This window comes from Coturnix japonica, chromosome 1, assembly GCF_001577835.2.
Source record: "Coturnix japonica isolate 7356 chromosome 1, Coturnix japonica 2.1, whole genome shotgun sequence".
Lineage (NCBI taxonomy): Eukaryota > Metazoa > Chordata > Aves > Galliformes > Phasianidae > Coturnix > Coturnix japonica.
Genome location: NC_029516.1, coordinates 37,940,746 through 37,964,573, shown reverse-complemented (window position 1 = coordinate 37,964,573; position 23,828 = coordinate 37,940,746). Strand labels below are relative to the sequence as shown.

At 34.1% G+C, this 23,828-nt stretch overlaps 2 protein-coding genes across 16 annotated transcripts in view; one reads left to right on the top strand and one right to left on the bottom strand.

The window, feature by feature from the left end:
* LRRIQ1 (leucine rich repeats and IQ motif containing 1) overlaps positions 1-14,134 on the bottom strand; it is a 90,499-nt gene extending 76,365 nt beyond the window's left edge. For 11 of the 15 annotated variants that reach the window (XR_001553963.2, XR_004306703.1, XR_004306710.1 and 8 more), the window contains exons 1-10: positions 13,738-14,134; positions 13,196-13,349; positions 12,458-12,573; positions 11,270-11,360; positions 10,056-10,158; positions 9,067-9,296; positions 8,475-8,549; positions 7,087-8,298; positions 5,736-5,888; positions 4,166-4,316 (exon numbers count right to left, since the gene is read on the bottom strand). Coding sequence is in view for 10 of the 15 variants with exons in the window: in XM_015857583.2 (XP_015713069.1) it covers positions 4,166-4,316; positions 5,736-5,888; positions 7,087-8,298; positions 8,475-8,549; positions 9,067-9,296; positions 10,056-10,158; positions 11,270-11,360; positions 12,458-12,573; positions 13,196-13,336 (2,272 nt within the window). In the remaining 5 variants the exon portion in view is untranslated. Of the gene's footprint in view, positions 1-4,165; positions 4,317-5,735; positions 5,889-7,086; positions 8,299-8,474; positions 8,550-9,066; positions 9,297-10,055; positions 10,159-11,269; positions 11,365-12,457; positions 12,574-13,195; positions 13,350-13,737 lie in introns of all 15 variants that reach the window. The other 4 variants (XM_015857598.2, XM_032443781.1, XM_015857592.2 and 1 more) reach the window with 4 other exon arrangements.
* A 428-nt stretch (positions 14,135-14,562) lies between these two features.
* On the top strand, positions 14,563-23,324 carry TSPAN19 (tetraspanin 19). The gene is given in 12 exon segments (XM_032442325.1): positions 14,563-14,592; positions 14,843-14,935; positions 15,027-15,099; positions 15,997-16,067; positions 16,069-16,128; positions 17,464-17,538; positions 19,287-19,332; positions 19,335-19,396; positions 20,792-20,823; positions 20,825-20,903; positions 22,089-22,172; positions 23,177-23,324. Coding segments are annotated over 12 exon segments (765 nt in total). The 3' UTR covers positions 23,237-23,324.
* The last annotated feature ends 504 nt before the right edge of the window (positions 23,325-23,828 follow it).

Below are 23,828 nucleotides of genomic sequence, written 5' to 3'. Positions count from 1 at the left end.
AGCCATCCTAAAATAAATTTTAAAAAAAAAGCTAGTTTCTGCTTACCAAGGAAAGAGGTTTCAATATACTCATATTATGTATAGTAACAATTAGTTTTAGTTGCATACAAGTTTTAAAAAATTAACTGCATTTGACTCTATCAAACTATGAACTACGTGTAGAGATCATAAATTTCGGATCCTATAAACTATGTAATAGCCCAGTTCACAATCCCTTTGGAACAGAACATTTTTTGTAACTGACAAACTTCACTTACTATATTTGAGCAATTAATAACTGTCATTCAGAAGTATGTTCTTAACTATGTTCTGAATGTACTTTTCTTTCAAATAATCTTCACAGGTTTAATGTAATACTTTGTCTTATTTTACCCTACCAAAAGCCTCTATAAGAAAGCAGGGCAAGCTTTGCAAAAGTCAATAAACTTCTGGGAATAAACTAGATTATGAGACTGAAGACCATCTTGAACTATCAGTGATTTAAAATAAGGAAAAGAAAAAAATAAGGACAAAAAAGAAGTAAATAACAAGGCTAGTAGTGCAGTTGAAAACAAGAAATACGGGCCTTCAAGTCACAGTAATTTTAAAAATGGCAAGCATTCAGTTGAAATAACACAATTACATAACACGCTGAATATTAAAGAGACAACATCCTGTATGTAAAACTAATGCGATGTATTATAACTTAAAAACAGTGTTTCAGGTAATAAATATACTCATTTTTAATTACTCCAAAAGAAACCAATGCATTCTTATCACATTCTATCCTGACTGCAAGATCCAGCTCTGAATTTTTTTTTTTCCATGTTCAGTTAGGAATAAAAAGGGAATCAGCACCATCTAGTGGCCTCAAAACAATTTCATTTCAGAGAGCATAAAAATTAAAGTCTTCCAAGACTTCCTCGCAAGAGCAGTAGCGAAACTTTTATAGCATAGCAGTATTGGTATATTTAAAAGCACCGAATTAACATAAATAGAACAAAGAGGACAGACTAGACAGAGTAAGAAAAACCAAAGAGTTAATACAGGATCTGGATTTTTTTATTTTTTTTTCTTACGTTTCCTTCTCATCACCTGTCTTAGAATGAATATCACCCAGAACAGACACATCAACATTATAATACAAATGGAACCACCATCTATTCTGAACTATCTAGTACAGTCCAAGAATAAAATACAAAAGAGAGAATAATATAATAAAAATGCCTGGTATTTTAGTATTTCTTCTGTGCACACACAAAATAAAAAATAAGCATGAAAGCCTTGTGCACATTTTCAGAAGATACAACAATGGAAAAAGCCATTCTGTTAAAAAAAACAAAAAAACAAAAACAAAACAAAAAAAAAGCATATGGTATCAGAAAAAAATTGTAGAGAACTCTTACTTAAGTAACACAGCAGTTGGCTAAGTAGAGCTTCAACCTGTTAACTTCAAATTGTTAACTGTCTTCAATATCAATGCAGTTCTGAAGTAACTTCTAAGCATGACAAAGGTGAATGATGCAGGAGGACTAAAACGTGACTGTGAACGTGAAGATGAAAAACATACACACAAACAAAAATAAAATTGAAATGTGTTTGATAAAAATCCTTGATGTGCTTTCTCAAAAATATTAGGTCCGAGGAAAAATTTTAGAGTAGCTAGTTATGCATTTTATTCTTTGCATTGTGGGGATTTTAGCCAACCTATTCATGCAATTTAGGCAAATTAAGAAAGCATATTTTTGTGAATCAAGTAAAAATGTTACTTTTTCTCTAACTTCTTGTGTAAATCACCTTCCAAATACATAAACACTGAAGTTCAATATACTACTGATTCAATCTCCTGGTTTGTGAGCATACATCCTTAAGTGAAAAAGTGTAACAGATGTATTTCTCATACTTTTATTGTTATTTTAAGGGTCTTCTGTTAACGCTCATTTCTCATCCAACTGATGATATATTTTAACAAGAGGAAAGAAAATGAGAAAAAATGAGCATGCCTGATGTATCCAACCATATGTTATTAAAGCACAAGTGTTATAAATATAAATAAGTGTAGCAACCAACACCATATGCCCTTTGTTAAAGATGCATGAACAGAGCACAATGCATTGTGTTGCATCTGTGAAATACTGGTTCCAAGCCAATTTTAGTGAATATTTACCCATTCAAATTCATGAGAAACTTAGTAAATGTAACACCACATTGAACAAAACAGAAAGTACAACAGTATTTTACTCTACATGTTCCATAGAAAGTTCTACACAGTTGCTTCAATCCTAAGGTTCTTTCTTAAAGTAATTTTGCAGACATCACAACGATCACAAGGAAAAGCATTTTATAACCTTTTCTTTCATAATTTCCCATTAGGATACTGATATGGTTTTATAGTAAACACTGATACCCCAGTATCATTATTTGTAGATAATATAAACTGTTCATAAATATGACTATGTCAATATTGCATATGGTAGGAAAAAAAAAACCAAAAACACAACAAAACCACAAAATATCAGTTTGAACCCTAAATTTATAGACTTTGTTTCTATGTGTCAACATTTTTTTTTTCTTAGATTTCCAATTTCTATTTGCAATACACTTGCTATTACAGAATTTCACTATCCGTCTTCACACTGTTGCAATTTTGTGTTTTATGGCTGTTTCTTATACAACAGAAACCATTTTTAATAAAAATCTCTCAACTGATTGTTTCATTCAACAGCTTAAAAATCATTTTGAATTGCTTTTCAGCTGTACAACAAACTATCCACTACACATACTTTAAAAAGTATTAATAGTATGAATCGGGGCAAATGAAATAAAAATAATCAGAATTGCCTTAATGTTTTTCTACTCCCTATTCAGATGTCTTTTCAAATACTACTTTCAGATTCAGCACAGAGCAAGAATACAGCTAGAAATTTGCCTTTTTAGTCTTCCTTCAAACATTTCGCAAGTTATACACAAAACTTAATACTTTGCCACACGGAATTTCTTCTTGATAATAAGAAGGCATTATTGTAATGGACCAATTTCCAAAGATTAATTGATATGTTAATATTGCAAACCTCAAGTGAAAGAGTGATTTCTATTTTAGTGGCATTTACAAATACCACAGTATACAGTGTACCAAAACCCAAGCCAATAGAGCCATAGGGAAGCTGTTAAATCTAGGTCTGTTCAACCTGCTTCAGTACTTAGCTGGGTAAAATTTGTTCCTTTCTTCCTGGAGAGCTTCTTTTCATGTAACAATCTGGCAGTTTTCAACTAACTTTTCTCAACTGTTAATGCTGCTTATGAGGGACCACTAATGGTCTTCCCTCTGTATTTGAATTTAAAACAAAACAAAACAAAACAACAAAAATCAGCTTCTCCACTTAAGTATAGCAGGGATGACAGTGCTACTGTCTGATCTTTTGTCAGTTGAAAAAGCTCTCGATCCTCATTACTAATACACTATACAAAATCTGCACAGCACAAGGCTCACATTACAATTCTTTATGGCTTGCCAGGAGCTGAGACACAGTACCTGCCCCTGAGGCACTACACAGGCAGAGAGACAGTGCAACAGGCGTTAAAGCAAGTCCTTGTTCACCACATGAAAAATTCCCAGCTGGCCAACTGGTATCTCTTGGTCCCAAGTTTTTTATGTGCTGATGTATCTGTTGTCGGTGGGTATATGAATACTACCTGTTTGACTGCATGCTAAATGATTCACAATCTGCCAGACCTAACAAATATTATTTACAAATGCAGTTTGTTCTAACAGGTGTTGTAGTTAGGCATACTAGATATGCCTAAATGGGTTGCATGACTGCATGTTAAAATCATTTTTTATTCCAGCTTTCCAGCAACAATGAAGAGCAAGAAAGGGAATTAAGTATGGAACAATAGTTTGGAACCAGAATGGGCAGCATGTTAACAGAAAGAAAGGTTGTGGTCTAGTGTTAGTATGGTTAGTGCACTCAGACAATTATTTATACATGCTGCAGCTAAGCCATGCTACAAATAAATGTGAATTTGAGTACAATTTAAAATACAGATATGTCCTAAATCAATTTCTTCATTCTCTTTGGGCTTAGCTGTTGGCTGGTTCTGAATCTGAGGAAAATATAACCTTGCATATAAACACCACAAATATTCAGTTATTCAAATTGAAATGACTTTTCGTTAATTTTCTTACCAATTCGAGTGATTCTATTGTAAGAAAGTTTAAGACTCTGGAGATTTATGCAACCATCCAAGCCACAAACTGAAGAAAGGTGGTTGTTATTCAGAATCAGTATACAGAGATTTTCCAGATTTTCACAGTCAATTACCTGAATGTTGTTTTCCTGTAGTAAAGAAAAACAAGAATATTAAGTAGCATCTGCAGTGAATCTGCAGAATTAAATGTAAAAATATAGTAGATTATCACTATCACTTATTTTTTATGTTAAACTTCTAGCTAGGAGTAAGGGCATCTCTTTCTCCATTAAGAAAATAATTTAATGAATCAGAACCTGCATTTTTGTGTTCAGCTGGTATAGAACAAAGATGTATCTCACACTGCATTCTGGCTATGAAAACACCCAGAAGCTGAAACAAAAAGTGTAAGGAGAATCTGAGGACACAGTTTCCTCCTTCATCAAAGTATTCTGCTGTATTCCAGTGAGACAATCCTGCATATTATTTAGAGTATAAAATTTGAAATGAAACAAGAAATGAAACAAAACAAAAGCAACAACAAAAAGAATTAAACAGTTCTATACACGATGTTATTTGATTTAGATGTTTTTGCATGTAAATACCAGCCTTAGAAAGACTGCCAGCTTAGACATGCATTTTAAGCTCTCATATTACTATTGTGCTTTCGTAGATCAATGTACCAAAAATGAATAAATCACAGAAATTACATTCTCAATAGATAAGTCAACTGAGAAAAGTAAAGAAAAAAATACATTGGAAAGAACAGATGTTGCTTACTCACAAGTCTACCATGAATAATGAGGGCACACTAACTTTCTTTTGAATGAGTGATGTTAAACATGAAAAAAAAATAAAAATAAAAAATGAAGAGCTCTTTCATGTAAATTAAATTCCAGAACTAAGATGCACCATACAGAAAAAATGGTTTGTATCATCATTAAAAGTTAATTTTAGAAGATCTTGTTGGATAATGTGCAGTAACAAGTACCCAGAGATCATTTCGCTAGTGTTACATGCCATGTAATTCCTAGAGCATTTATGTGAGTAATTTTCACTAATATCCAGGGTTTGCATTTCAAAGGACCTACTCCTGCCTAAGCTGAACACCAGCTGTGGTGAACAGTACCTACCTATACATTCATGACCTCAGTTATAGTGAGTAAATTAATATGTTATCAATCAAGTCATAGCAATATTAATTACTATATATACTAGTATATAATAACAGGCTGATATTATCACTTTTCTTAGCATAGGTATCATTTGTGGGATGCTGTTTTAGTGCAATGCAAATTGCTATGTTCAATGCAAATCTGCTTCTGTAACTCAGTTTATTCTGGGGAGTACTTTATTGATATGCTTTTTTTCAAAGCACTAAAATCTACATGTTGTTCAGGGTGGCAGTCAGAACAAACTACAAACTCTGACCCTCTCAAAGATCTTTTCCAATCTAGATGATTATGAGTCTATGATTCTATTCATTTGGATGCAACTGCACAACCACCTGAACAACAACACTGCCAGTTTTCACCTAGTTATAATAAAGAATCAAATATGCTTTATACCTCCACATTGATGTACTTCAGGTCTTTGCAGCTACTTAGCCCTTCTAGTGCAACTAATCCACAGCGTCTCAGAGTCAAAACCTGTAGATTCAAACACTCTGACAGTGTTGAGAGGCTACAAGCTGGCAAATCTTCAAGTGTAAGTGTTGTGATCTACAAGATAATTAACATGATAAACAAGATTAACTGTTACTATATTGAACATTTATTATAGAATGTCACATCCTGGTTATTTTCTGAAATAGAGACAAAACTACATTTTATTGACACATTAGAGAATGTAAACAACAAATATGTTAATCCACTCACATTGATAGGCCTAATCTATTAAATGGGAAAAAATATAAAAAGACGGTTTGATTTTAATATGCACTTTAAAATAAAGAAACCTGATGTACTAATGATACTGAATCTGAATGGAAGATTAAAACTAAGAAAATATATTAATAGTATTGTTTATTTCCCATCTTTCTATCATGAGTGCATGTGAACAGATGGAAATAACTCATATTGTAGGAGTATGTAGTCCAGTATGTCACCTCAGAGTGGATATGAAGATGAAAGCACAGAGAAAGCATGCACCGATACTCCATAACTGTTGAGAAACAAGGTGTTCTTCATGGCAAAACACTATCTATAAGTTGACCATCAATTATGTCTTGATTCTGGAATAGACTAGTTTTTCTCAAAATTCTGAAGAATACAGATGTGGAAGGAGCTTAAACGCAGAGCTATATACAAAAGCAAAGCCATTTTAATTTAGATGAAAATAGAAGCTAACACCTCCTGCCTTCCGTGATAGTCTCGTGCGGGTTGGAAGGGACCTTAGAGATCATCGAGTCCAACCTCCGGGATTTGAGCCTCTGTGCTGCAGAGCGGCACTTCTACCACTTGCGCCACAGGAGGATTCGAATACCCGGGCCCCGGTGTTGCAACGCGGCATTCCTACCACTTGCGCCACCGGGGCACACTATAATGATCTTAAGATACTATATCTGAAGACACATCACTCTGCTCCAAAGTGATCAACAAGAATTCAAACATCATTCTCATTGGCCTTATTTATCATTTATTCAGAGGAACAATTTCCATTGAAATCTTTATCTTCCCAATGATAATTTCCTCCTGCAAAATAGCACTTTTACAAAATAGCATTCTGCTTAAAAAAAAAAAAAAAGAAAAACAAAGAAACAAAAGAAAAAAACACAACCAATGAAGTAAAAAAGCAAACAAAAAAAATAATCAAACCAACAAAACAAACAAACAAAAAAACCACACCACACAAAGCAAAAAAACAGTGATGGTTTAGCTTCCAATTTTAGAATTTCCAATTCTAACTCTCTATAGTTACCTGCTGCAGAGTACTCCAGGAACCACTATCAATTATCTTCTGTCTACTTAATGGAGGCATCTTGCTAAATGAAGTCTTTCTTGATCGTTTCTTGCTGTTTGGTATCTTTCTTTGGTTTTCTTCATATATTTTAGACCAAGATTTACACTTGCTCATCCAATTTGTTCTCTTTTTTTCAATATCACTGGGAAGAACTAATCTACTGGAACACTTAGATACCTCTTGAACTGTGTCCCAGCTCTTTATGTCTTTCTCATTAGCATCTTCCATTAGAAATCCAGTTTTCTTTATTGTTTCAGACTGAGAAAATTGATCTTGGTCATCTGTGTTAGTAGCATTTGACTGGACATTTGATTGACTGCTGCATGTATCATTTGACGTACTTTCTACCACGTAATTTCCTCCAAAATCAACAGATTCATCCTTCAAAGTGTGGATACCTGAAGCTTCTTTATTGTCTTCTTTTGTTTGTAAGTAATTTTCTTCTACATATTTTACCACATTAATACATATGTTTTCATTATTCACTTGAGAAGAGTCTTCCTTCTCAGAGGTTAGCAAAGTCAGTGCTGGTGTCAATTTTCTTTCCATTGAAATCATACCACTGTTTGTTTCACCCATCCTTTCAGCCTGCTCTTCTTTTAGTTCCTCAAAATGCTCATTCAGTTCCTTTTCCTCATCTCTTATTACATTCACATTTTCTGCCAATTTCTTTTCTTCTATGTTTTCTCTGTTATTTTCTCCATTTTCAGTTATTATAGCTTTAGCCATTTTTACTCTTAATTTTTTCTGTTCTTCCCTTATTTGCAGCTGTTTTTCTCTTTCAAGTCTCAGGATTGCTTTCTTTTCCTCATATTCCTTACGTCTCCCTGCCTGTTCCAAATACTTTTGTCTTTCTAGCTCTTCTTGTCTCTTTTTCTCTTCTTTTTTATTTTGCATCCTTTCTTCCATTCGCCTCCTCATTTTTTCCTCTTTTACTTTCATTTCTCTCTCAATTTCTTCTTGTATTTTCTTTTTCTTTTTTATTTCATCTTTCCACTGTTTTAAGATGGGAGCATACTTCTTATGGACTAAGTAGGCTCTAAATCTAGATTGGATTTTCACAGCTGCTGTATTCCGTTGTTCCATCAGGTGTTTACTTTCATTTGCTTTCTGTTCTTCAAATGCCCTTTTCTCCTGTTCCATTTGCAGCTGTAGCTTCGTGATTATTTCCTAGACCAAAATAATAATTATGATAGATTTCAACCACTTGTAAAAAGGGTAGGTGTTAGCACAAGTTTACTATTAATAGAAAGCAATTGGTGCATTAACTATTACAGAATAACATTATTCTCTAATATAACAGCAACCTCATAGTCTTTTGATAAAAGCTCACTGTACAGCTTTACCTCATGTTGTATCATTTTGTCCCTCCAAGCTTTCTTTTTCTTCTGTAACTCGTCTTCCATCAGAGTTTGTTGTTCCTGCAGAATAAATCAACTTAAATATTACTGTACAAAACCCATTGTACAAAATAACCTCTCCTTCAACTCCTCCAGATAAGAAAAGGAAGTATTGTAGCTTCCACCCATACGAAGCCAAACATAAGCATTTATGAACGGAATAATTTTTCATCTAAATATTTATTTGGAGTGGGAGATCCAAAGTACCTTCTATTAGCACACAGTGGCCAGTTTTTGTGAATAATTTAGCACAACCCTGGTCTCCAGTGCTTTGGCTGGTAAAGAATTGTTAAAATTCTGTACAGGCAAAGTCAAAAGAATAACTTACTATTTAACATAGATTCACTGTCAATCAGCGCAGCTAAAAAGATATCTCAACAGACAGTACTTAAATATGTCTTACATGTCCATTTAGTATCAGAAAGAGTAGGTAGAGTTCAAGACAACCACGCAACCTCAGACAGCACTCTTTTTCACATTAGATCTTGAATTCAATAAATCTAGGTGGCAAAACCATTATGTAAGTATCATTAATCACCTTGTGAAGAAGCTCCAACTCCATTCTTTCAGCCTCAAATTTCTCCAGATGTTGCACCCTTCTGGCATGTTCTTCTTCATTCTGTTTTTCCTGTGCTTCTCTCTCAGCTTTCCACTTTTTCCTCTTGTCATCTTCAATCTCACTTTGTGTTTTTTCCCACTGCTCAAATTTTTGTCTACATTTTTCTTCTACTTCATGATAAGTAAGGCTTATGTTCATTTCAACATCAGCTACAAATTTGTAATCAAGCAAGCAAACCTTTTATTTGATTTAATAATAAGCTTTGGAAAACATTAAATGGTCTTAATGCATTGACAAGCAAATGCAACCTAAAGGATCTTGCCCTGATTTAGCCAGAAATATATATCCTCAAGGAAATCAGACCTACAACGAGCACTTTCTTTGAGTGATTTATACTGTACCATATAAACTACTATGAACACTTACTATTGCAACCTCTGACACTGCCACAGCCATATCTATCCTACCACTGTGTGTTCCAGGACTACATTTTGTGTTTAAGATAACTGCCTTTTCTGGCTGTTAACAGGGCTTTTTAGTATCTGATGTATTCCACTCAAAAGCATGCAAAGGTTGGGGCAAATGAACTCAATCCAAACCAATGTGATAATGCAAGTTGTAGCTAAAGAACAAGCATCATTTTAATGACTCCAATCTGGCTGCCACTTGTGGGTTGTTGTTTTGTGGTTTTGTTTTTTTTGTTTGTTTGGTTTTTTTTCTTTCCTTTTTATAATTACTTAAGTCATTCTAGGGTAATATTTTCTGAAATAAATTTCTATTAAGACACTGAAGGCACTGATAATTCTGTGATTCCAAAATCAGATAAACCACAAGGAGTTCATGCTATTGCATACTGTAATGTGTATTTTTTACAAAGAGGATTATGATACTTATGAAGACAGAAAAGGAGGAAGTAGTAACATGATGCTAAAGATCAAGACAAGCAAATGAATAACATATTTGCTTACCTGTAAGAAAGAAGTCATCGGTGACTACTTCACTGCAGGACTGATTATTATAACTAGGAGTTGTAGGAACTTTCAAGTCCGCAGTTTCAATTTCAAATAGTACCTAATATAGTTTAAATTGCCATTAAGAAACAAAAATCTCCCAGAATAAGCATAATATTTTTTATCTTAGTAGCGTATGAAACTCACTGCTGACTGCTATCGTTAGAACACTGAATAATGCAAATGGGCCAGTCAAAAGATGTTTACTAGAATAAGAAATATTATCATAATTCCCCTTAAAAACCACAGTATTTCTGTGCTATTTATTTACTTAAGAGTATTTTGCATTTTTAACTTGGAAAAATAAACTGTTTATATCTGGGGGTTGCTTTTGTTCTACTTTCTATGCAAACACTGTATTTATGCAACCAAACTGTTATGGAGATAGTCAAAGAACTAGCTACTTGTACATTTTTAAGCAGTCTATTTGGAAACAATGCTATGGACAGCAAGATTTGCTGTATTTCAATCATTTTTTTCAGTGTCAAGAAGTAATCTATCACTGCTTGTTTACTACCTGTTCATCACATGCTTGGGATACAGATTAAGTTAGGTAATACATCTAAACTCACAGAAAGTAATTTTGCTTTTCTAAACAATGGTCTTCAGAGAATAATACTTAATGTTTGCAAAAGTGCTCACTAATAAAAAAAAGGTGACAAACAAACGTTATAAAATTCAGTACAGGTTTGTGTTTTTATAAAATTTTCAGCGAATTACTCTCTCAAATCTCATTAAAATAGAAAAGAACTGAGGTTCCTAACTCTTCATTTGTCCTTGAGAGCTACAGGCATTAACATCCTTCTAATCACCATAAAAAGAGTAAGATTAAAGTGACAGAAGTGTTACAATACTACTGAGATATTATTCTGGGAATAAATAAGAAATGATTATTCAGTTTTGTTTTTGTTAATTGCTGTGCTCATCATTTCAAGGCCTGATTAAGAGAACTAAATCCAAATTTTAACTTATAGGCGTGGTATACTGCATTTGAATCCCATTTCCAAAGAACAGCATCAACAAATACAACTTAATGCCAAACGGATAGTCTAACAGAAATAAAACTGAATATACCTATGTGTCTCATTAGGAAGCTATCAAAACAAGCATAAATTATTTAGTATATTGAGTAGAATTGTGTTCACTAGGTATATCTTTTAAATAGTGAATACCCTTTTTTTAAATTGTTCTGAATCTTCATTACTCTCAGAAGCCAATTCTGCCAATTTATCTGAAGCATAGCACGGAATTACTTCATGAATACTACCTGAAGAAGAAAGAAATATATAATTTAGTACACAGAAAGAAAATCTACTAGCAGTACCCAGTTCTGTTCTATGCTACCTAACTACTATACTTTTTTACATAAAAAAAACCAAACCAAAAATTAAAAACAAACAAACAAAAACCAAGCATTTCTCTTTTCTTTTTCCTCAAAAAATAATTCAAAACACAAACAAAAAACAAACAACAATAACAACCAAAAAAACAAACTATAGTCAAACGTATATGGGAGTCATTCTTCTAAATTAAAAACAGCAAATATGTGTAACTGGAACACACACAATGATGCTATAAGAGCCCAGTGAGATCAAACTGCATTTGTGAAAGAATTCCACAGTATAAAATAGTCACACATGCGTGGCATAGAAACATTTAGTAGAACTTGTGACAAGTAGGCCAAAACCTGACAAAGAACTATAAAAAATAACAAAAATGAATGACTGCTTATTACAAATAGGAAGATGTAAAGTAACCTTCCCAAATATATCAGAATGTAAAGACAATATCTAACTTTTGTTCCCAAAACACTACATCAAACGTATGTGAAGACCATGATTCTGTGAATAACTAGAATCACAGAATCACTAAGGTTGGAAAAGACCTACAAGATCATCCCAGTCCAACTATCAAAAAATGGAACAGAGAATTCCAGATGTCTAATATAAAAACTATAAGCCTGGCTTCAGACCACTTGCACAGAACAGCTGCTCCCAATGACAAGGCCATTTCACCGAATGCTAGCTTGGATAACTGCAGACTTTAAACACCCTATGGGTCTCAATTGTATCTGCACTCTTAACTTTAGCTAGTAGTGACCTCATCTCATCTCATACTCTCATGAAGAAACTGGACTAGGTTCTGTTTCAGAAAACGATTCTGTAACTTGCGTTGTTCTATAGTTTAGCACAAGATGAACTTTTAGGAAAAGCATTATATAATTTTATTCTGAGAGATTCAGTATGCTTTCAGAAGCTGATGCAATAGGTTTTACTGCTTACTGTACTTAAAAGTTTGCACTATTATATTCATGATCGTTAGTCACAATATGTGTTAGATAAATATGCTGTGATCCCTGCTTACTTGTAGTTTCTTCATCTTCAGAGTCTTGCAGTATAACCTTTTCAGCATCTTGATTCCTGCTCTTTATAAAATTTAAATAGGACAGAACTGAATCTGGCAGATCATCTGAAATCTAGAAAAATTAGACAGTTAATGTAAATTATTCATTTTAATCTCACTGCTCCAGCTAAAGGTAAATACTTAATATGCAAGAATACTGATTCAATTAGGATTCATCTATAAAACACCAATGGAAATTTAGTAGCTACCAAAATTATTCACAGTTTCAGTGCTGGGAATTCTCACTGTTCCCACTGTCATATAATCTACTGAACAATTAATAATTCTCATTCTTGTACTTTAATTAAATTCTAATTAGAACACATTTTAGTAGCTTATCTTTTTGAAAACTTCAGAAATAAGTTCCAATTAAAATTTCCTTTGTAACTGTCACAGATAAAGACGAAGACATTTCCTACTCAAAATATCATCTTCTCAAAGCTTAGGGAAAATGAACTGCCTTCTCTAGATGTGTAAGTTGTTGTAAATACTGCTGGCATTTTAACACATGAGCTCATAAACAATAATCACTGATGCCTTGGTCAACCATTATTTGTATCAAATTTATATGATTAGTGGTCTCATATGACTACGCTACTATCCTTTAGATATTAGATCATCTCCTTGAATATCCTATAGAACTTGTACAACTTTTAAGCACAAGTAAAAGCAGTGTAAACTGTCTGAACACTTACTGACTCGGTGTCACTCACAGATTCCTCTGATACATCTGTGTCAGGATCATCTGCTTCGAAGGAAGAAACACTGATTCTACTTAATTCACTTTCTATTTCTTTTTCAATTCCTTCAGTATCTTCTGTCACTCTACTTTCCATAGCGTTGTATCTGCTTTCAAAACCACACAACGAAAATATTAACTATCACTGCCACATCAGCCAAAATACAGAGCATGTATGACCTGTGAGCTTATACAGATGTAAATACCGAACAACTGCCTTTAAATTTCAGAAGGAACTGCAGAATTTTGCTATAAACACTTCAGACCACAGAAGAAACAAGCAAAAGATAAGGAAAAGCATATTTTCCTTCTCCTCACCCAATCTGGGAACAGGGGAAGCAGCCAACAGCCACTCCCTCGCAGGGAGAGAGCACCCTCGTTCCCTCCCGGCTCTCCTTTCGGAGCAGGGCATGGGACATGTTGATATAAAACACTCCTTCCAGCGGGCACCAAGGTAGTGTACCCTACCTGATTACCTATCTCCGAGCACCTACCCACCTCTCCTACTGACCACGGAGGAAGACGGACAACCCCTCCGCCTTGAAACCCCCTCAGCCACTAACCGCTGTCGGGCACTCGCCGGGAACGAAGGGAGAGCTTCCAAGCGCTGAGCTCGTCACCACGGCAACGGGACGCTCAGGCGGCGGGCGGGTGTTGGCGATTTGCTCTCGGGGTTGTGGGGTGGTGCCCATTGGAAAGGTAATGGGAAGGGTAATGGGAAGGGCTGGAAAATGACCCGTCCTACTATGGAGTCATGCAGAAGTAATTAAGGGGGCAGGGTGAATGCAGACGGTTTAGGTTTAGCGTGAGGTGCTGTTTGCCGGCAGCAACTTTGTCTCTGAAGGCCTGCCTAGGAGTGCAGGAATACCTCCAGCAGGAGCTGGCAAGTGGAGACAGGCAGGGTTTTTGTGCAAAATGGGTCCCGTTGTGGGTATTGGGGAGGATCTGCCATTCACAGGAGGCACAGAAGGGTGGTTTTATTGATTTACTTATTTTTCTGTTGTTGTTTGTTTACTTGCTTTCCAGTATCTTTAAAATAGACTGTAAGACATATACTGGTTAAACTTAAGATACTGTACTCAAGAGCAGCTGCTTAACGTTTTCTTGCAGATGTTACCAATCGATAAGATACTCAAATCTTAATACTATGAACACATGCCCATTTGAAATCCAGTCTAATTTTTAGCAGGGTTGTGCAATCAGTAAACATCTCAGTATGGTTGTGTTAAGAAAATATGTTCAAGCACTGAGTTGAATGCAGGCTTGGTGCTCATTTTTTATTGTGAAATAAACTGTTGTCATGGTGACGGAATCACAAGACGCATGTCCTTCGTTCGGCAAACAGCATTGCCAGTAAAAAAGAGGTGTCTGTCATGCCTTCTGTAACCAGGAATTAAGGGGTGGTCAACAGAAGTGTAAACATGTGGTTAAGATGCACATAAGGAAAAAATAAATCATTGTAAGATTATATTCTCTCAGGTTAGGCAGAAATATTCAGAGTTACTAAAGATTTTCTTTCAAGCATTAAATTTAAAGTGAATATTGTTTCATAAAGACAGTATTTTCCTGATAAGTGATTAAAAAGAAATTGGATCACTGTTAGAATGATAATATTGATGATAAATTAATAACATGGAAAATAACCATAACTGTCTTCAATGGAATGTTCTTGATTTAAAAATAAAATAAAATAAATGTTTTGTTTTTCTTTCTTTCTTATTTATCAACTTAAAATTAATTATTAAAAATAGTTTAAGTGAGAACAATAATCCTTGTTTTCTTTCCAGGCTCTGGGTGTTACGGTTTTGACATTTGGTTTGTGGCTTTTATTTGACAGAAACAATTTATTTGGTGTGTTATGTGAATATAAATAGATTTTCACTTGTTTGATTGAAATTTTTGTAAGATAAATGAACAAAAACAGCTACTTTTTCACAAGGTGGCAGTATTGAATTGAAATGCGTAGGTTATTTTTCTTTTGGGTATGTTTTCCATCAATATGATTTTCAAAAGAGGATAAAATACAGCACATATCAGTCCATGTAAAACTAATTTGTTATTACAATTTATACAGTTTATTTATTTAAATTGGTGTATGGCCTGTAGAAGAATTATTGAAATATAATCCAGATCTATTGATACTTTATAATTTATCAGAACACATTTGGCCCACATTTGGCAAGATTATAGATCATTTAAATGGGTATATTGCACTGGTGGAATAAGTTCCTGTTGGCACTTGTGCTTTCTTTGAGTCACATGACAAGAGCAATGCTCTTAAGGAATAGTTTTTCTCATCTCTGCTGAGGAGCACCAGTTCACCCATCCGGTAAGGAACTCCTTAGAGCATTTGCGACAGAAATGACAACCCCCTGCTAGATTTTATGCCTATGCAAAAGTGATTAAAAGGGAAAGAGTACAGTTGCCAATCACAAAGACAGAGGACAGTGTGGAATTTGCATCTGGAAGATCTCTATTTGTGTCCACACAGGATTTGCACATGCTGCGCTATGTTTTGGCGAACAGTTGTTCACACTGTTTAGCTGAGTCTGTTCTGCTCATGTCTCATATATTGCCATGAACTGAATTTATGAAATACATCTTTTGGCTTCCATGACTGATTGAAGTAAGGATGTCCTTTTTTCATTGTACTGTTTCCATTCTCTTTGTTGGTTTGATTTGTTTTTAATATTTTTTTCCTTGATAATCTTGTTAGTGGAAGTCTTGAATAAAAAGAACTAACACATTGTATTACAGTTTCTTCAGGTGAGAACCAACTGGTGGCACGTGTTTCTTTTACATTACTTGGAGTTGGATTTCTTTTTATTTTTTACATTGGTGGTGGGATTCCTTGGAATTGTTCAGGAAATCAGGTGCCTACTAGTTAAAGTACATGTAAATCAGTCTCCAACTTTTACTAGACTATTTGAAAATGTGGGTGAAACCAGAATGATCCTGACTTGATGTTGTATTTAAATAGCATGCCAATAGAAAAGTCTTGTTAGATGAAGTCCGAGCTCCAATGAAATCCGAACCAAACTCGAAACTTCCGTATGAATTTATCAATAGGCAGAGAGATTTGAGGAGTCCAGGAATCTTCTTTCTACTAGTTTCTGGCTATTACCCTACTTATTTGGTGTTTGCTTGACAGCTTATTAGATTATAATAAAGAATTGTCTCATTTCTAGCTTTCAGGAGGTTGTATGAAAATTAGGCAATGTGGATGAAAATTTTGTCTCAGTACAAATGAACAAAATTCATGAACTATCTTTGTGATCTTTCTGCATCTTCTAGTCAAAAGAGTTGTTTCCTAAGTGTGAGACTTCCAGGTCTCACAGTAAGAACTGAATGTGGGAATAATGAAATGAGTTTACTTCAGTGGAGCACAGCTGTTTGTGGTCAGCTTTTATTTTACACTTCCCTGGAGGTTGTGGCATTATCACTAGCTCTGAACAGTGAATTGTGCTTTGTGCTTTGCTTGAAGCCCAGTTCTTAGTTACAAATGCTGTCTAATGTTAAAAGTGACTATAATGTCATTTTCTTAGTGCCTCCAGGAAAAGAATAATTTTTATTACAAAAAAATATAAATAGTAATCATGAAGGGCTATGTAGGAGCTTCTAGAATAATTTATTATATTTCTTGGTGTTGTGGTTTAATGTGGCAGGTGACTAAGCACCACACAGTTGTTTGCTCACTCCCCCCTTCCCAGTGGGATGGGGGAGAGAATAAAAAAAAATAAAAGTAGAATTTGTAGCTTGAGATAAAAATATTTACTAAGGTTGAGAGAAGGATAATAATTATGAATATATAAAAATATATATAATAAGTCATACACAAACGATTGTTCACCACTCTGTAACTAATGCCCTGCTAGCCTCCGAACAGCGTTGAGAGATGAGCTCCCACTCCCTTCAAAACTCCTTATGCACTGTGTCATACGGTGCAGAATATGCCTTTGGCTAGTTCAAGTCAGCTGTCTAATTCTCTTCCCTCTCAGCTCCTTGTGCCTTTAACTGAGAATAGCCTTGTCTTGTACAACTCTGCTTAGCATCAACTGTAAACATCAACTATAAACATACAAATGTATTATCAGCATTGTTTTTCTCATAGAACCAAAGCACATCATCATGCCAGATACTGAAGAAAACAGTTCTATCCCAGCTGAAACTGACACTTGCTTATTCAGTATTATGCTTATTCATAATCTGTAATATTTTTTTCAGCATGTGTGTTTTCATGTCCTGATGCTTTTCACTCATATTGCCCTATCAGCACTGATATTTCTGAAGAAAGAAGTTGTAAGTAAATAATTACATAGGACTGCTGTTAATTGCAAAATACTTTTTTGCAATTAATTAAAAAAAAAAAAAACAAACAAAACCCTAATAGTTATCACTGCAGATGTATCACTATTTATTTGGACTTGAGTATTCTACAGATTGACCAGGAACAACAGAAGGTATGAATTTGAAGACTTAGCATGGTTAAATGATTATTAAGAGAAATTTCAGTTTATCTACTGCATTTCAGCAAAACATACTCCTCCTGTTCAGACATGTAGAATCAACAGTGACACAGGGACAGCTTATTTTTCTTATATTCTTTTAATTATTTTGAAAAGTCTTATTTTCATGGACTTCAGCAGACACAAAAGAAAACACTAGATGACAGTCTTTGATTTGGGGTAATAATTGCAGTCTACTGTGCCATTGATAGAAGGAGTCATTTGTATCGTGGCATTTAAATTTTCTAATGAATTAACAGTTTTGCTATTTGAACCTGTATTTTAGATCCAAGCAGAGATCAACTGCATGGAATATCCTTGCTTTTAAAAACAAGAAGCAATAACAAATACAAACATAGTTGTTACCACTAGTTACTGTTCTGCCTTGAAACTTTATTAAGTCATTTATTTCTCTACTAATATCAATTCCAATAGCTTGAACACTCCTCAGAGTACTGTGTGGAAGGCAATATGTACCAAATTCATAAAGATTCTGCTTCTTCCCTATTTTGCAATTCCAAAATCTATTTGAGAAAACTCCCACAATGCTTGTCTTATAAACATTGAAAGGTTCTTCAAAACCTACTAGCATAACACAAATAAATTAATTTTACTCCACCAAAGTTAATTTGTATCACCAAGATTTATTCAATAAATGTTAATTTAAAATGCTAGAATACTCCCTGTTTTATATTGTGGTTCTATATACTGCAAGATTTGAAATGTCAGGAATGATGCATTCTGGAGTTGATTATTTGTTCTGAAAAAGTTGGTTGAAAGACTGCAGTTAAATTTCACTTGTAATTTCACTTGATCTCAACCTTAATTAAAATACCAGTATAGTCAATTATAGTACTTCATCATTCACTGTGCAAGCTTTTGAACTTTGCTGTTCGTACAGCAATAGCAACTGAATTAAGTGGGAGAAGCCTTTTGTTTTTTAATCAAAACTTTCAGTGGGCTTGGAGTTCTCATGTGCAAGTATACCCTGCTATACTCTGTGATCAGCTTGTCTGCTTCAATTACTGTTGAAGGTATATTTTAATAAGTTGTGCAAAGACCCCTGATCTAGGTTTAGCATAAGATGCTAACTCTAGCCCAAAGCAATGCATTCCCTAGCCAAAGTGTGTGGTGTTTATGCATGTTTGCATCCCATTTGTTTTGTTTGTTTGTTTGTTTGTTTAGTGTTATTATTGTAAGGCACTGTGCTTACTAACAAGAATAACAGGTAGGATTTTCTATTTCAGGACAGCTAAGGTGAATCTAAACTATGTTCTATGGCTCATCTGACATCACCTGGGATAAGCAACTTCTGCCTGCCTATGCTACATTTGTATTTTGGTCTCCCCATTTATCTTCTGCTTTCAACTTTATTATGAGACTGATAGCTGTGACATGGTTTGGATCACATTTAGCAAACTGATTGCTTGCAAGTGACCCTTGTCAAAATATGAATACCAATAAAAGGTTGAGGATTATACAATCCATCCACACTATTATCTATATATGCATGTACCAAGTGCTACAAACATTCATTGACAGGCCTACCATTAGTGGAACAACAGAATTAATGAAGTTGTTTCTGAATATAGAATAAGAATCCAGCTGAGAAGGAACCTGTGTGGAATATTCTGGATGCTGTGCAGCAGAATGTAAGGAAAACACGAATCAGAACTTAATTAAAAACAAAATGACTCATTTAATAAATGATTACCTTTTCAGGGTCAGCTACTCATACTTAATGGTGTGAGGGTGTGTGTATGTGAAGATTCCTTAATTTACAGGAGCATGGTTTAGATTAGCTATTTGGCACACTTGTCGATGTATTTAGGAATGAATGTTGTTCCTGTTACTGAAGTTTATTGTAGCTAAAGAAAATATGAGTTCCCTAATGTTTTCAACAGTGTGTGATATCATAAGACACTTGGTCAGCATATGTCTGAATGCTAACATGAACAATTGGCAAGTAGCAAGGTTATCAGGTCAAATCAGAGCTCCTACTGTGAAGGCATCTGAATAAATACTGCAACAAGCCTTTCTCAGAAATAAGCTTAAAATCTCAAATTTAATTGTTAATCACTTTTGTTGTCTACGAATATGTAATTTGTTTCCTTTTTGGAGAAGTCTTTTAGAGACTTTATATGAGATCAGTTATTTTGGAAGTTGTTACCAAAGTTTCTGGCTGAGCCATGAGCAACATGTTCTGGACTAACTCTTCAAAATGCTAAAATTAGATATTTGTGTTTAGCAGTCTCTAGAACAAAATATGGCAGTTCCACAACAAACAAACAAAATCAAAGTGAAAGCATAGACATGGTTGAAATTTCAGCATAATTCAGAAAGAAAAATTTCTGGAATTTCCTAAATGACAAGATCAGTTCCGTAAAAATACAGGTTGAAACAGGGAGATGTTCTAAAGATCTCTTGCTAAGAAAAAGAAGTTTTGCAGGTATGACTCTAGAATTAGCAAATGAAAAAAAAAAATCTTTTCAAAATTTATTTATTTATTTATTTATTTTTAGTTCCTCAGTTGGAGGAAAGCAGTGTTTGTATATATTTTTTAAGTGTTTTATAAAATATGTCTGCATTTACTGCATTTATTAGGGACAAGCATTCACAGTGTTTTCCTTTGTTGAAATTCATGTTGTGCACATCCTAAATAACTGCTTGCACACAATTTCTATGCTGAATAAGTCATTATCATCACAGATTGCTGTGCTTACAAAGGTTAATGGTAATTGTTAAATTTTAATATTCGCAATATTTTTTTTCTATTTGTTTTTACTCTAGAATCATTTCAAACTTAAAAGAATGTTCCTTCCAAAACTATATTTTTTAAGCCTCCAAATATCCAGTGCATGTCCTTGTAAGTTATAAGTACAAAAGGTTGAATTATGCTCCGCAGAACTCCTCTTTTATGAATATAGAGGGAAACTGTCTAATTTAATTGTCTAAATCAAATCATAGGCACTAGTTAAGGTAAAATTCAGCTGCAAGACAGACTTTTCTAATTATTGGAGTTGCAATTTATAGCACTTCTATTTTAGATGGAATGCTGTGGAAGATACAATGTCACACAGTCAGATCCCATGGTCATGCACAAAATCTAATCTGAAGAAATGTTTTTGTGATATCCCAGAGAATTTAACATACAGTATAGTAAGAAATTAAAAAATACCTTGCAGGATATAAATTTTGCTACTAAATGGACTTTGGAGAAAATATTCAAAGCATGTTTTCCATTAAGACTTGCCTTGCAAATATGAAAATATTAATAATAATTATTAGTTTGTCACTTGTCACCCTGCAGCCTTGCTTTTTACTCTTTAGGTGTCAGTCATACAGGCAAATACTTGAAAACAAAAGTATTTATCTCAGAGAATCAACATCACAGGGATATTTAATAATGATTTATGATGCATTAAGCATCTTGGCATTCAGTAATCTACGCAGTGCATATCAATAATGATAATGGGTAGTGTCAGTATATGAAAAGTATGTAGCACCTCTTCTGCTTGTAATTAGTATTCCTTATTTATAGAATGACAGCAATTACTTCACCTGTTTAAGTTACTCATTTCCAAAGCATCTTTAGCATAGAGTAAGGTATTGGAATATGAGATTTGTTGCTCAAGGGCAGTTCATTTTAACATCTCCATATCTTAATATAAGGGGACCAACTCATCACCTGATAAAAGATATCTGAAGCAAAAAGATACGTAATATTTTCTTCTGACAACTATCCAGTATTAAGAGCACTGTCTAATGCAAATACTACTACTAATAATAATAACTCAGTAGGGAATTCAAGACTGTAAATAGAAAAGAAGTTGTCAAATGATATCTGGTATTCTCTTCCTTTTTTTAGTTTGGAATTTTTATCTGTTGTCATTTAATGATCACTTCAAAGTATAGAAAGCATTTATTTGTATGTTTTATTTTTATAGCTATTTTAAGCTTTACTTCTTTAAATCAGCAATATAATAAGCATAGACTGTAATCTGAAAAATATACACCAGGATGCATAATGTGTGAGAATCACCGAAAACTTAAAAATATTTCATTTACTGGTAAAGTGATCTCTCAGTTATACAAAAGTCAGTATCATTTTGACTAGGTTACAGACATATATTTCCATTCCAAATGATCAGATTTACAGTATGCTTGGTTTAGATCATTAGATGTGCAGTACACATCACTATTTGATTTCTGGTGTGTGAGTATCCCATCTTAAAATGCAGAAAGTTGTATTCTATATATTCTAACAGCATGTTATAAATATGCAATGTGAATTGAGTAGTCAAAATGATTTTTCTTGAAATATATTCATCTGTACTTTTTTAGGGTTCTGAAGAATATATGGATATGTGGTTTGAAAGTAATGTTTTGATCTTAAATGGAATTAGTATAAGCCTGCTAATTACACAGGTAAGAGCACTTTTAAGTTTAAAAAATTACAGAAATTTTGACATTCTGCTGGGTGTAAAAATCAATTCAGTGCCTTTTGGCTTTGGCATGCTCTCAGAAATGTTATAAAGTCAACCACTGACAGCCATCAATTTTCATTAGAAATAAAATCTAGCCTGTTTGTTAACTGCCCTCCATATAGTCAAGCATCCTCACGGATGCTGATGTTCAAAATTTGTCAAAGGAAATGTTTGACCTGCTTTGTGAAAACAAACTGCTTTACAAGGCCAGGAAACTGTTATGAAAATGTACATTCTGTGGAGCAGATGACCTCCTTTTTCTGTATTTATACAGAACCTAGTCTATAAATGTGCTAAAACAAACACCACATAATCATAAAAATCCTCTTCCCATGTGTGTATGAGAAAATTTTATTGGGTAAAAGAAAATAATGTCAACAAGAATTCATTCGTTCCACTGACACCCTGAAGGCCTGATACTATCAAGCAGGTAGAAGGAAATTTTGATAGTATCTAAATCATGGAGCTGATAATTTGATTAGTTTATTTTTATCAAAAGAATTAAAATTATACCTAATTTGTCTCTTCTATATGTAATACCATCTCCCAAAAGTAGATACTAAAAACACTCTATGGACTACAGTACTCTTGTTACCACAGGATATGAGTATGTCATGATCTTCAGTGTAATATAGCCTACAGCACTTTCTTGTCAGGTAGAGAAGAACTATTCCAAAAGGACACCACCAAGATTCACAGGACATTGAAACTCTTAACTAAGTTATCATCACTTAAAATAGGTTTCAAGATTCTTCTGTAGTATAAACCTAAGTGACTTGTTCGAGGTAGTGAGTCTAAGCCTGAGAAGCTTGTGTCTTCAGGAACATTTCCCAGTCGTTCTCCTGTATATCCTTTTGCACTGTCACTCATATATCAGCGGTCAGATCGATTCAGTCATGAGCAAGTATCAATGCTTTCTGTGTTATTTTATTCATCCTTTCTCAGGTATCTGTAATCACATTAACTGTGAAGCTGTTTTTGAACTTCAGAAGGAACAGTATTTAGTGAAATGAATGATGAATTCCTCTGGATGTTGCTATTGCACAAGAAGATCTGTTCCATTCCTGTGACAGTTGCACTGTGTGTGTTATAATCATCAGTATATTAGCATTTGAACTTCAATGTGTTTGATTTTTGATCACAGTTACAGATATGCTTCAAAACTCTGTGTTTTAAAGTGTTAAGTACTATACCTTTTACTATATGGTTAATAAAACTTAAGATTTGTTAGTATGCCCTCTACTCCTTAATTGTAACATTTTGATTGGTAAAGTTCTGTGCATTCTTCCCAAGATATCAAGTCAAGTTGGCAGGGGGATGCAGCCTTCCCTCCAAGAACTACATTTTCAAAAATAAAGAATACTTTGGCAGGTGTGAAGTGGCTTCTGCAGACATACAAGTACTCATATTCTGTTAACGTTGGATGTTCCTTCACTAGTGCAGTAAATTATATCCAAATCAACTAAACACCTATTCTTGCTTCTCTGGTTGATTATACTTAAAAAATTTACTGGTGCAAACTTCCCTTCAACCTCTCCCTTTAAAAAGATGTAAGGAACATCTGGTAAATGAAGCCAGTAAAGACTGGACGAATATG